The 13046-nt window shown below is 40.3% G+C and overlaps 1 protein-coding gene across 1 annotated transcript; it reads left to right on the forward strand.

The window, feature by feature from the left end:
- Window positions 1-1159: 1159 nt before the first annotated feature.
- On the forward strand, window positions 1160-11076 carry SYT15 (synaptotagmin 15). The gene is made up of 8 exons (XM_009949299.1): window positions 1160-1169; window positions 3429-3627; window positions 4319-4461; window positions 4976-5271; window positions 6103-6273; window positions 6766-6886; window positions 9462-9641; window positions 10937-11076. The coding sequence occupies exons 1-8, from the start codon at window positions 1160-1162 to the stop codon at window positions 11074-11076; spliced, it is 1260 nt and encodes a 419-aa protein (XP_009947601.1).
- The last annotated feature ends 1970 nt before the right edge of the window (window positions 11077-13046 follow it).

The following is a 13046-nucleotide window of genomic DNA, read 5'->3' on the forward strand; positions in this document are numbered from 1 at the left end:
CCTCCCTCCCCCGCCGCGGGCTGCCAGGGAAGGCTGGGGCCGCTTCCCGGGATGTCCCGTCCCGTCGCACCCAGAACCCGCTCCGTGTTTCAGCCGCCCCGTGTGCGGCCCGGGAGGCCGCGGGGGCGGGCCGGGGAGGGGCTGCCGGCCGTTAAATAGCTGGGGGCGGTGGCTGGTGCACGGCCGGCAGCCCGGGCCCGGCGGTGGAGCGGCCGCGGGAGCGGTGCCGTGGCGGCGGGAGCCCTGCCCTGCCCGGTAAGTGCGGGGGGCCGCGGGGCAGGAGGGCGGGCTGGGCTCCGCTCCGCTCGGGTCCTCCGCTCGCCCCCGAACCGGGCACCAGGCGGGCCGCGGTTTTTTGCGCTGCCCCGCCCGCAAAGGGCAGGGCTGGGTGCGGAGTGAGCTCCAACCTGCCTCCGCGCTTGCGGGGCCGGGCAGCCCCCGGGCCCGTGGGGCGCCCGCGGTCCCTGCCCCGCGCCCGGAGCCCTTTGCTGCCAGGGGAGAGCTGGGCTCCGGGACAGGCACGGCCCGGGCGAAGGCTTACCCCTGCCCCGAGGGGTCTGGTTTGTACTGCAAGTGTTAATAGATCCGAGTCTTGATAGAGGGGTGAACGCTTTTGACGGAGAACGGGCGGGTCAGAACTCCAAAAGGCTTACTGCAGAGTTTAAGAAAAGCTTATTAGAAGCTTTTCATCAGACACGAAGCAAAAAGGGATCCAAGTCCAAGGAGACCAGTGATGACCATCAACGTTTCTCTGTGCTAGGAAAAACCTGGTATCTATCAACAGTGGACAGGCTCCCAGCACAGGCCACTTGGAGATGAAGTGGTCCAGCAGGTCACTTCCATTGCCAGCTGCCATGATCCTGTACCACGACAGAATACATCGCATCAATTTCTCATGATGACAGGTAGTTATTTAAAAAGATACCTGTTTTCTCCCTGCACACAGCAGATTCAATTTGTTTCAGTGGTTGATTTTGTGACTAGTGCTATATTGTGCTCTAAGCTATGGGTTCTGTTGCTGATCTCATTGGATAAGATAGACTAAAAAATGAACTAAATCCTCTTTACCCTCATTAAATCATAGATAAAGCATTACTGAAATGGGTAAAACTTTACCTTATATCTACCACTGTAAAAATAAAAAGCAGAATTTGAGCCAATGGCAGCAGGTGAGTCACAAATACTTAACAGCATTCTGCAGTGAACAAATTCAATACATTAAACTCATTAACAAAGAGATTGGAAACTCATTCTCTTACTCCAAAATCAATGCACAGCTGCTGTACTACATACTGCATTACAGCACACCTCAGCTTACTGTCCCTAAGGATAAAGGGTGACGAACTGGTTGCAGGGGAACACAGGACTGCTGCTGAGAGCATTGAAGACTTGCAAATGGAGAGGACAAGTTAAATGGAGTCCTGTTGAGCTTGCTTGAAATTTTAACCTTTAAGATACCTGTGTCAGACAGTAAAACCACCAGCCATATAAATGTTTGTATTGCTGATAGCACACCTGTATGAAGTGAACCATTAATTTCTATTACATTCACGGGCATTGAATGAAAGCATTTTTTCTGCATCTGGCCTTCTAAGCTGTAATAAAATGGCAATCTATCTGAAGACATACTTGAAACAAAGAGTAACAAACACACAAAATTTCCCTGCTCAGGGCTGCATTTGTTATGCATTTCCTCATACTGTGTGTTCTTATGGAGGAAAAATACATTATCAGTATAGCACAACCAGACTTGTCTCTGTGTTAATGCATACCAAATAGGTACTTGTTTCCTGTTCCCCAGAATAAGTCTTGTACTAATAACCTGGCTAAATGTTGAAACCTATTCAACCCACCTACTGGTTGTGAAGACAGCAAAGTGCCTGTGGTATAGCCATGAGCAGGGTGGTTGCTCCGTGGTGCTGGGAGATGCGAGTGATTATAAGATTATAGCAGAGAGCTAAAGCAACACACCTGGAGGGGAGCTGCAAAAATAAGTTGGCTCCTATGATGGTACCAAATGCAGGAAAATGAGATAGGATCAGATAAAGGCCTTGGAGGCACTATGGCCAGGTTAATTTTCTAGCACAAGGTATTTACATAAGTGTTCTGTAGCTGAAGGACATTTCATACCACTTATTGCAACATGGCAACCGTGAAAAAAGGGCAGCAGTACATGTATTTGCAACTCCCTTCCTATACGCTTTATCGCTCTAATCAATAAATGGTATCAAATTAGTTTTTAATTCTTACTCAAAACTACCAATAGTGTAGAATGATTATTTTGTACTCTTATTGTCTTTATTTATTTGTACCATCGTATAGAGGTGGGTAACTGCAAGGTATCTACCAAGAACAGACAGGTAGAAAGGAAAAAGGAATAAAGCATAAATCATAGTTATCTCTACCTAAAAGCAGAGAAGAGGAAAAGAAGTCAGTACCGATTGTGAGAGAACATCAGGTCACTTTGTTGGTTCAGTTTCAGGGAAGACCCTGAGAACTGGCAGTACACAGTACTCGAGGGGATCCTGAGCTGCCTCTCATGGCTGCGGAGTGGAAGATAATTCTGCAGTTTGGGCTCATTTTCAGACAGAAGATATTCTGGGAGGATCAATTCTCAGTCTCAATGCACCAGTGCTAATTTAGGGGTAGGCCAAGACAGGTTGGATATATGGTACAGGGCAGAAGTGGTCTTCCTAGCCTTTTGCTATAGCACACTTAGCAAATGTGAGAAAACCATGAACTTAGCTCGTTATCAATTGTCTACTCTTGGTCTAGTGAGAAATTCTCACAACACAATTCCTCATATTAAAGACATTTATTAAGTTTTATTACAAGATTTGTTTTTATCTGAAGTAATCAAGATTCAGGAAACAGTGTTTAGTGGATAATTAAATTTTACTTTACAGATCAGGAAACACATGCATCCTTAGAAAGAAACAAACCCAGAGCTTTGCTTTGTTCTTTGTGCCAGGATCTAGCCTCAATTCAACATAGATGAATAGTGGGAAGAAGAGACAAAACCAAAATAATGGTACCTTTTGTATTAGGTGCTCCCGGGTTTTCTGCTGTTATGAAAGTTCTAGCACTTCTGCCATGCTAAGGTAAATGCTTACGCTAATCTAAAGTAGGAGCCCAAACTACTCTTTGGGTTTTGTTTTTTACCCTGTCTATAGTCTCTCACATTGGCGGTCATTGCCAGCATATCTGAACGCTTGCTAATCTCTCACTGCTGATGCTATACGTCTTCAGGTGTTGCATCATGCTACAACCAAAGACAAAAATGTGCATGTCAGTGGAATATTTAGGTTAAAAATAATTTCAGAATGTAAATAAAATACATTTGTCAGTTCTAATATTTCTGTCTGCCCTCAAAATGCACATAACTTTGATCCTTCTATGATGGCTTATGGGCTTCTATGTTTGAACAGAGCAAGCATTTGTTGTTGCTGGCGGTATAATAGGAGGGATCCTTTTATTTGTTCTCATTGGAAAAACTGCATACCTGCTCTGGAAGAAATTTTGCTGCCTCCTTTCTTATGAAAAGCTTACCAGTCCTGTCAAAATGACAAATGCAAATGCCATTTTTCAGGATCAGTCAACTTCTGAAATTCAACTAAAAAGTGCAAGGTACATTTTTTTGGTTTTTTTTGTTTTTTAAAGCATACGCTATTCATAATTTATTTCAATTTGTAAAATGTCAAATGAGGGGGTTATCTAAATATATGCATGTACAGAAATAAATGAGACCCCTAAATTATATGAAAGCATCAGTCATGTTCTGTTTTGTTCCTTTAGGAAAATAATATTTTGTTTAACTGTGAATGCAATAATTATTTCTGATTTATGTAAACAAGAGAGTACATTCAAGTGTAATTGGTGCATGGATAGCTTTATGTGTTATCTAGACAAATTCAGCCTATGTTCCAGAGTCATGCCTGTTGGTCTCATAATAAGCATCTGAGAACCAAACAACAGGACTTCAGTTCAGAAAGGAGACTCTCTTGGAAAGTTAGTTACTGCAGGGCTTTGGGGCTCTAAAAGAAGCAGCTGCAGTTAATTCATCCTTTCCTCTGACAGATCAATTCTAAAGGAGAAGAAAGGGAAAAAGGGAGGGATCTGTCTGAAGAAGTAAGATCTGATGTCCCTTGTTGGACCTTTAGGCATTACACAAATAAAATGGCTACTTATCTTTTGTACCTATGTATCTCCATAGAATTTTTACAAAATTGTGAGATAAGAACAGTAAATTTATTACTTTATCAAGTTTGGTTTCCATATTTAAACTAGAAGAGTCAGTAGCTGCTGTTGTCTTGAGCAGATCCAGAAGTGTTCCATTTATTGTTCCACCAACACTGCATGGGAGAGACTGGGTTAACCTGACAAACAAGGAACACATTCAGGAAGACAGTGACCCCTACATGATTCCTCAGTCTGGGCCACGGTCATCATTTCATTCTTTGGGTACGGCATTGCAAAAATGGAACTCTTTAAGGGTAACCTCCTTATTCTGAAGCATGTTTATTGGGGGCATATCAGGTGCACTATTACACAGTACAAGCCCTAAACACTATACGGGTTTTTTATGTATATAGGAATTGGGCCAGAGTGTAGCCATTCTGGTCCCACTCCTTTGGGACCTTGCCCATATGGCAGACAAAGCAATCTCTCCTCCTGTGTAAAGGCACAACATGAGTGTGACTCAGGATATGTCTGATTATTGTCCCCAGAAACAGCAGATTGCAACAACAAATACCTAAAACTAAGGTACAGTCACAGGAATAAAAGAAATGAAAAGTGGTGCAGCCTACAACTACTCCAAATTTGTGGGAAAAGGAATTAAAATTCCAAGTTTATGCAAAAATGGATTGTTAATAAGGAGATTAATCTGATTTCTCCTGATAGAGCAGTGGTAATAAAAATGCCTGCTACGGTCTTGAGACTAATCTAAGGGTGCTTGTTCTTTTATTTCATGAAGCTGGAGCTTATGTTGTAGGGACCATTAACCCAGAGCTGTACAAGTTTCCTGAAGACAAAAGTGAGACAGACTTTCCTGAGGGCAACATTGGCCGCCTCTGGTTCTCCATAGAATACGAGCAAGAGTCAGAAAAGCTCCTCGTCTCATTGATCAAAGTCAGAAAGCTACAGCCTCCTGCTGATTCCTGTAGTCCATTTGTGAAAATCTACTTGCTGCCAGATGAAAGAAGCTACTTGCAGTCCAAAACAAAACGGAAAACCCTTAACCCACAGTTTGATGAAAACTTTGTTTTTCAGGTACTTTTCCTTTTGATGAAGCAGAGTTTTGGTTGCAAATATTGACCTGTCAAACTACAGTACATGATTTGTGAAAATTAATTTTCTACAGACTTCTACCACGATACAAGTTGTTCCCAGTGGAGATAGGATTTATTAATTACTGGGGCTTCTGGAGATCCTGGGCCACTGAAGTCCGTGGCTCCAGAACTGATCTTACTTGTGTTCTGCACCAAAGCTGCTGATTCCAGAACTTGCCCTGGGAATGATGAAAACTCCAGTCTGAACTATGACTGAGCAGTTCAGCCCAGCAGCTCTAGAAGTCCAGAAGCAACCAATTCTGAGCTAATGCTTTTATGGCTTTTAGTTTCTTTGCTGTGGAGGTAGGCTAGAAACTAAACTCGTGAGGTATCTGGTATGCTATTTGTATAGTGCTGTAAAGCTAGGAGCTTGGCTCCCTATGCCAAGGGGCTTTCAGCAGGTGTGACAAGACAAAAGTCTTTAAAACCAAAAAACTTGTTGTTTCAGAGAACTGAAAAATGAATGTTTACAGATTTCTAAACATTTGTGTCTGGAAGTAAATGCATCATAAAACACTTTATCTGCATGAGTTGAAAAACTGCCAGATAACTTCACATTTTTCAAATGAACTCATCCTGTTTTAGGTTGGATATTCAGACTCCTGCATAGCTGAAACCTTAGGCAAATTATGAAAGTGGACTTCAAACAATCAAAGGAAATCTCTATCTACTGTTAACACACTTTGAAAAATTCTTCCTTTGAAGTCATCCTAGAGTATATTAATAATTATAAAATATCTGACACTTCTCTAATCTTCCTTTTCCTGCACAGGTCTCCAGTAAAACATTGCTCCAAAGGACTCTGAAATTTTTGGTTTATCATGTCGATAAACAGAAGAAACATAATCTCCTAGGCCAAGTTGTCTTCCCACTGAAAAATGAAACATTAACTGATGACAACAAAGTATTCATATGGCGAGATCTGGAGAAAGAAAACTTGGAGGTATGTGATACCAGGCTGCTTGGCATTATGGAACATCTGTCATCTTACAAGTCTTGGAGGGGTACAGCTGAAGAAGTATGTTGTATCAAATGCAAAAGGATTTGATAAACATTTGGAATCAAAATGCTCATCTTACCAACCTCCAGATCCATAGCTGTTGTACAGGGATTATCCAGCTGCTCAGAAACAGGAGATAGTTAGATGAGAAAGCACCTTTTGTTACTTGCTTCTGTTTTGAATTAGTAAGATCAGAACAAAGCAGAAGAGGCAAGGAAATAGGCATCACCTGGAAGAGACAGTAATTCAGAGGTTCAGGAAGGCTGATTAATTGGTTCATCAAATGTCACAACAGCATAAATAAAGCCATTACAATTCACTCACATGGTGGCAGAAACCACTAGGTTAAGGAACTCCACCCCCCCACCCCCCAGTTGGTCTGTGTGGACTGAGGTTTTTTGGATATATTCGACAAGTGTTCTTCTGCTTCCAAAGCTTCCTTCAGAGTATGGCGATATCCAGTTCTCCCTCAGCTACAATGACTACCTGGGCCGTCTCACTGTAGTGGTTCTGAGGGCGAGGGGATTAAAGCTCCAGGAGGAGAGCCATGCTGTCAGTAAGTATGATTTCCTCTCTGCTGTCAGCTCGAGAATTCCTGTTTTAATTTGCCCCTTCCTCATCTGTCCACCCAGGCTTGTGCTGAGTGACTCTGAAAAGAACAAATAAACATCCACGTGATTTAATTTGAGTGGAAACAAGTCATACATTGTTACTGGGATAATTAGATTTTGATAGCTCAGTTCTGCTATGTTTTGGGTTTGTTCATAATAAATGGTTTGTCTCATGTTATCAGTAGCAATTTTTTTTCTCCTGCTTTAATACAGGAGAAATAGCCCTTTGCTGCACTCCAATCCAGAGAAGAGGGATATTGGCATTAACAGAGTGGCCCCAAGGCAAAAGCCCAGAGGTAACAGCTGCAGGACAACTGCTTATGCTGAACAGCTGTCCTAGGGGGGAACAGAACTGGGAAAAAAATTCCCATTTTAAAAAGCCTGGCTCTTGTTCAAAGGTCCAAGGTGTGGTGTCACAATTTTTGTCCCTTACTATATACAATGGGGATGTCCTTGGCCTATTACCTCAATGCTGTTTAAAATCTAAACACTCAAAGCAAAAAATAGATGGAAGAACCAAACTTACATTTGAATTTGTAGTGATTTTTTTGAAGGGCTTTGAAACTAAACAATGTAAACAAAATACACCAGCAGTTAAAAGGAATGGAGGTTTAGTTCTCTATATACACACATCAACTATGAAGTTTTTTGAGGTTTCTTTGAGTGGGCTGTTATCAGGATTTTAACTTTAGAGATGACGGCCTCTGAGTAAATTTACATTCATAATGTTAGAGATTAATTTGCTCTGTTTAGGGTAAAACTCATAAATGAAGAAATGCACAGTAAAATGATGAAAATATAGATGTTTCCCCTAAGCAGAATCATACCCTGTGCACTTGTTAAAAATATATTACAGAGTGTATTAGTTTTAGAAAGCAAATAACCAAGAAAAGGACAGCCAGAAAAAATATGACTGGTTCGTGGCAGATAAACAAAGTAGCATAATGAACTAAGAGCAAATGTTCTAGTTTTTCATCATCTCAATAGCTTTATGAGAGAGGAAGAACACAGTTCTTAATACATCATGTCTCTGCCTGCAGGTTGTTGTTAAGTTCTGTAGCACCCAGCACCAGAACTCTGTGTTTCTTTCTACAAATTTAATGTTAATCTGCCATGTTATTTTTGTACTGGTATACTTGAGGTTATCATAAGGAAGAGTCACAGGCACGCTCTGGAAGGAAGGGCTGCCCAAAGGCAATTCTCCAGAATATATTACTAAGGAAAAAAAAAAGGAAAATAAATCAGGTGTTATTTCCTTTGATAATGCCCTTCAAGTATGATTTAGGGCCCACAGATTCTCTGGCAAATCCTGAAGAAACAGGAATATGAAGTTTTCTATATTAACAGGGATTAGTGAACATTAATCTTTCATGGAAGATATGCAGTATAATACAGGAGACATTTTTAGATGCAAATTACTGAATTAATGTATTAAGAAGTAATAAGAAAGTAATGAAAAGTCAGACTTTGTGCAAGTACTTTACATAGTAACTCTTTCCACATATAGCGCTCAGACAGCAGCTCTGTCAAAAACCAGTCTGTTCTGATAATCCTGCACCCTCTGAAACAGTAATGAGAGCCTACAGGATCTGTGGAAATAACAAGACAGGCATTAGGAATCTGTCAATGCTGTCTCAGTCCTGACATTTCTAATCATTTTTGCTATACAGATAACTGAATAGCAGGGAGTAATAAACACAATAGCAGCATGGAATCTATTACTGCTTCACTGGAAAAGAACAACTCTTTAGTTATCAATTAAGATGAAATTTCTACATGCTTGTCACTAAATTTTGTAGAAGGGTAGGGAAGAATGGAAGATTTCAGGCTGCTTTGGATCTTATTGTCAAAGATCTACTGAATAAGACCACAATGCAATACAAGTCCCTTCAGGAAGCAAAGCAAAATATCTTGTTATTCTTGTGTGTGTCATGTGTCACACACCAGCAGCCCCCCCCCCTCCCCTTTTGTAATATTTTCTAGAAAAAAGAGCAAAGATCACTTCTTCAAATTTTCTACAGAAACCCTTCCCTCAGGACTAGAAGCCATTAGTAAAACCTTTTGTTTAAGGATTCTTCTTTGACTAGGAGAATCTGTTCCCCTGAAGCTTATCCAAGTGCAGGCTGCAGCTCTACAACAAACATGGCTCCTCCCTCACAAACTCCCTTGTGTTGAATCAAACTCATGTGATCAAATATATGAAATAAACTACTGACACAACAAACTAAGCCTTGAAAAAGTCTCCATCAGATGAAGGGATGGTACAGGAATAGTAGACCAAGGGTGCAGGGTAAGAATATGACTGCTCCTTTTAACAGCTCTTAAATTGGAAAGCGCACTGCAAAACTGGGCAAGTACTCTCTGCTTAATATCATGCATTGCCATGATGCCATGTATGCTTCATGAATCGTTCGTGATAGAATTTTATACTTAATATTGACTCCTGAAAGCAAGAAATTCCTTAAGCCTTTTCCCATCTGCCTCTGATGTATCTTCTTCTTGAATTTCTTTTTCTCCAAGGTGTGTATGTCAAGGTCTCACTAATGAACCATAATAAATTAATCAAAAGTAAAAAGACAGCAGCTGTTCTGGGATCTCCCAATCCAGTGTATAATGAAACCTTCAGTTTCAAGGCAGATCAGACAGAGCTGGATACAGCAAGCCTGAGTCTATCGGTGCTCCAGAGTATCAAGGGAGAAAGTAAGCTACAGAAATAATTACAGTTAAGATGTCATAAGTCTCTTACATATTTCAGACATATTTAAACCTGGGAGGAACTAATTCCTTTTCAGCAATAATCTGAAGCAATAAAAGATAAATAAGGTCTGGGGTATTTCCCAGGCTGTTTCTTTAAAATACAGAACAACTTATTTGCAGTATGTCTCTCAGAGGCTAAAGATAAATTTAATAGAAGTTGTGAATAAAATAATTATAGGCTAATCACTGTCAGTACCATGTGCCATTCTTTTGTTTCATTCTGGTATCCTAAGAACAAGCTTATGTAATTAATGCTCTTGAACACTTGTGTAATCGCCAGCTTCCAAAATTTTGAAGCCACTCGCTGTTCTTAACCAAATCTGAAAGAGGAATAGGAATCTTGAATCTCATAGCAATTCAAGCAGTGAGAAAGAAAGAAAAAGATGACAAGAAGGAAGGTGGAAGAAAACCTGATGCTTGAGGTCACCTCTTACTAGTTGTCAGAGAATCCATTAAGGAGTTCTGCTTCGAGAAACAAATCAGAATTCAGTATTTCCACTGCTGACAAGAACATCTTCCCAGAAGTACAAGTATGATCTCAATAATGAAACGTTAATACCCTCATTTGGATTCATATGCTCCTAAAAAAAAATCCTGTAGGTGAGATTTTGGTCAGGTGCTTTGGCTTTGAGGATTGACAAGAACTAGGATCAGTACTTGAGTCTTTCACCATTTTCACCTGCAGACAGCCAAACACTTTACGAACATTCTGAAGCCCATGTGAGGCAGGTTCAAATTAATTTTCCCCATCCACAGCTGAGAAGTTCAGGCATGAAGAAACAATCCACATATTGGCTGAGGGTGGTCAGTGGCAACCCACATATTGTGACTCCCAGCTGTCTCTGAATCTATTCTTTCCCAAGCTAGAACATCATATGAATCCCACTAAGGTTGCTGATGCCTAAAACTAGGGCACATTTCCACAGTACACTTGAGGTAGAGGGGCTGGGCAGATACAGAGCTGTGTGCCTAAAACTGATTCTAGTTTAGAGTGCAGGCAACAGGGTAGGTCTGAACTGACTAAACACCCTCTTACTGTGGTACCTTTTAATGCTGAATCTTAGCATGTAGAAACTATGGAATTAAAATCTAGAGTGAATTAATGAAAATTTTGGTTTAACCATAACTTTCAGAACACGCATTACTTTGAGAAATACAAGTTAATATTCTAATTTCAGTAAGGATTTCAGACAAGCACTCACAGGTGTTAATCACTAACTGCTTTCTTTTTTTCCCAGAAATACATCTACTAGGACATGTAGTAGTTGGGCCTTTCATGTACACCCGCAGCAAAGAACTAGAACACTGGAATGAAATGATCAGCAAGCCTAAGGAGCTGGTTAAACGATGGCATGCTCTCTGCCACAGCACGGATTAAAGAAAAACCCAAACAACCTTAAAATGGAAAAGCTCTCACTATCTTTCATAATCTAATGATAACAGGGACAAAATCTCTGACCATTTTACACTCCTAAGTAGACAAGAATAAAATAACTAAATTCTTTCCTTTCCCCTGGTAGGCTAGAACTGTCTTTCCTCTCTTCAAAATATGTTTCCAATTTAATTAACATGCAGCACAGTGAACAAAACAGGAAAACAAACATGGTCTCCCAGTATTAGTTATTTTGACTAGTAAATTCCATTCTTGATCGTGAGTTCTGGGCACAAATGATCATTCATCATGTGGACAGAACCCAAAATGACCTAAGAATTGTTGATGATACCGGGCCTAACTGTCCACTGCATTGCATCACCACAGACAGGGCAGCTTTGCCAAAAGGGAAGGAAGCCCAGTAAGCATGCCAGAACACACGAAGACCAAAAGATGCCGACAACTACATTTACAATTTGTTTAAAATAGCAGCATTATATTTAAAACCTCTTTTGAATATGAATGGTGGAAAGCACCGAGTGTTTACTGATCAAAACCTAGAAGCAGCTGTTCAAATCTGTCAGCATAGTGCATTTCTTGCAGTAATTCAGTTAGATGTTTTCAGCTGACCCCAATGTACAACACTTCATGTTGACACTAAGGGAGAAGCATAAAAGTCCTGAAGTCACAAATGATTGGAGGCTTGCAGAAGTACTGAGTAATACAAGGGACCTGTCCTGTCTGTATATATTTCTCCCTAAACTCATCTCCGCTGGAGACAGAGCACTGATTACAAGAACTTTGTGTTTGACCTAGTATGACCGTTCTTACACTGAAAATCCAAATAGCTTAAGCCCCCAGGACATACGTCTGTTTCAGTGGCGGAGTTTTCTTAAGTAAATTACTACTAATTCAGAGCAATTATTTTTAATCAAAATAAAATAAATGGGACATGCTTCTCTTCTTGAGTGTTCACCGAGGACCTGAACTCTGTACCTTTCATGCCATGCAGTCATAAGCCAAACACACAGACTACTGCAGCAAAACATTCTGTACTATGATTTTCCAAGAGGACCATAATCTCTGCAGCTGAAATACAGCCAACTTCCTTTCAAACAGGATACAATATTAATTAATCCAATATACTGAAAAAATGAGGCTTCTCTGGGGAGATGAGAACACTTTCCATTTTGATAATATTATCTAAAGGAAATACTATGAATGAGAATATATCTGAAAGGAATTGTATGATAACAAACTCCACTTCACCTGATCCCCCATTTGAAATGTTACATGGTACCCTCAGTCCATCTTGCTAACAGCACCACCGGATATAAGACAAGCCTAGACTCATTACATTTAACTGAATTTTACAAAATGTTCAACCCTCATATCTCTGTTAAATGGGTAATGGCAGCACCCCCAACCTCAAACAGCTGTTTTAAAGATTTACTCCTACAAAACCACTGAAAACCAATTTAATAGGCAACATGTTTGATCTGGGAAGGAACACATACAAACTCTGTATTACTACTAAACTATATTACTACAATAAATTATGTCCCTCTATGACATAAATCATACCAATAAACATTAAAGATCTTAAAAGTAAACTGTTAAGAATGTTTGACAGGTTTACTAGCTTGTGCAGAAAGATGCATGTAATGTACAGTGTCTATTAATATAAATACCTCTAAAGTGGGAAGTCACCTGTCTGATGACATACAGTACAGTCCAAGTAATGAAACAATGCATTGTACTAACATGGTCTTTTTAATTTGCGCTTCTTATACATTAAAGTACCAATACTTCCAGTTTGTGTGTTCAATAATTACAGCTAAAATAATGAAGAACTATATTTAAATGCACTTACCAATGTACTTCATAGAATCATGGAACGGTTTGGGTTGGAAGGGACCTTAAAGATCATCTGGTTCCAAAGCCCCTGCCACAGGCAGGGACACCTTCCACTAGAC

This window comes from Leptosomus discolor, chromosome 6 (genome assembly GCF_034619465.1).
Source record: "Leptosomus discolor isolate bLepDis1 chromosome 6, bLepDis1.hap2, whole genome shotgun sequence".
NCBI lineage: Eukaryota > Metazoa > Chordata > Aves > Leptosomiformes > Leptosomidae > Leptosomus > Leptosomus discolor.

Coding starts and splice junctions, on each gene's coding strand:
- SYT15 (XM_009949299.1), top strand. Junction 3,628..4,318: donor ATTCAACTAAAAAGTGCAAG/GTACATTTTTTT, acceptor TGTCTTGAGCAG/ATCCAGAAGTGTTCCATTTA. Junction 5,272..6,102: donor ATGAAAACTTTGTTTTTCAG/GTACTTTTCCTT, acceptor TTTCCTGCACAG/GTCTCCAGTAAAACATTGCT.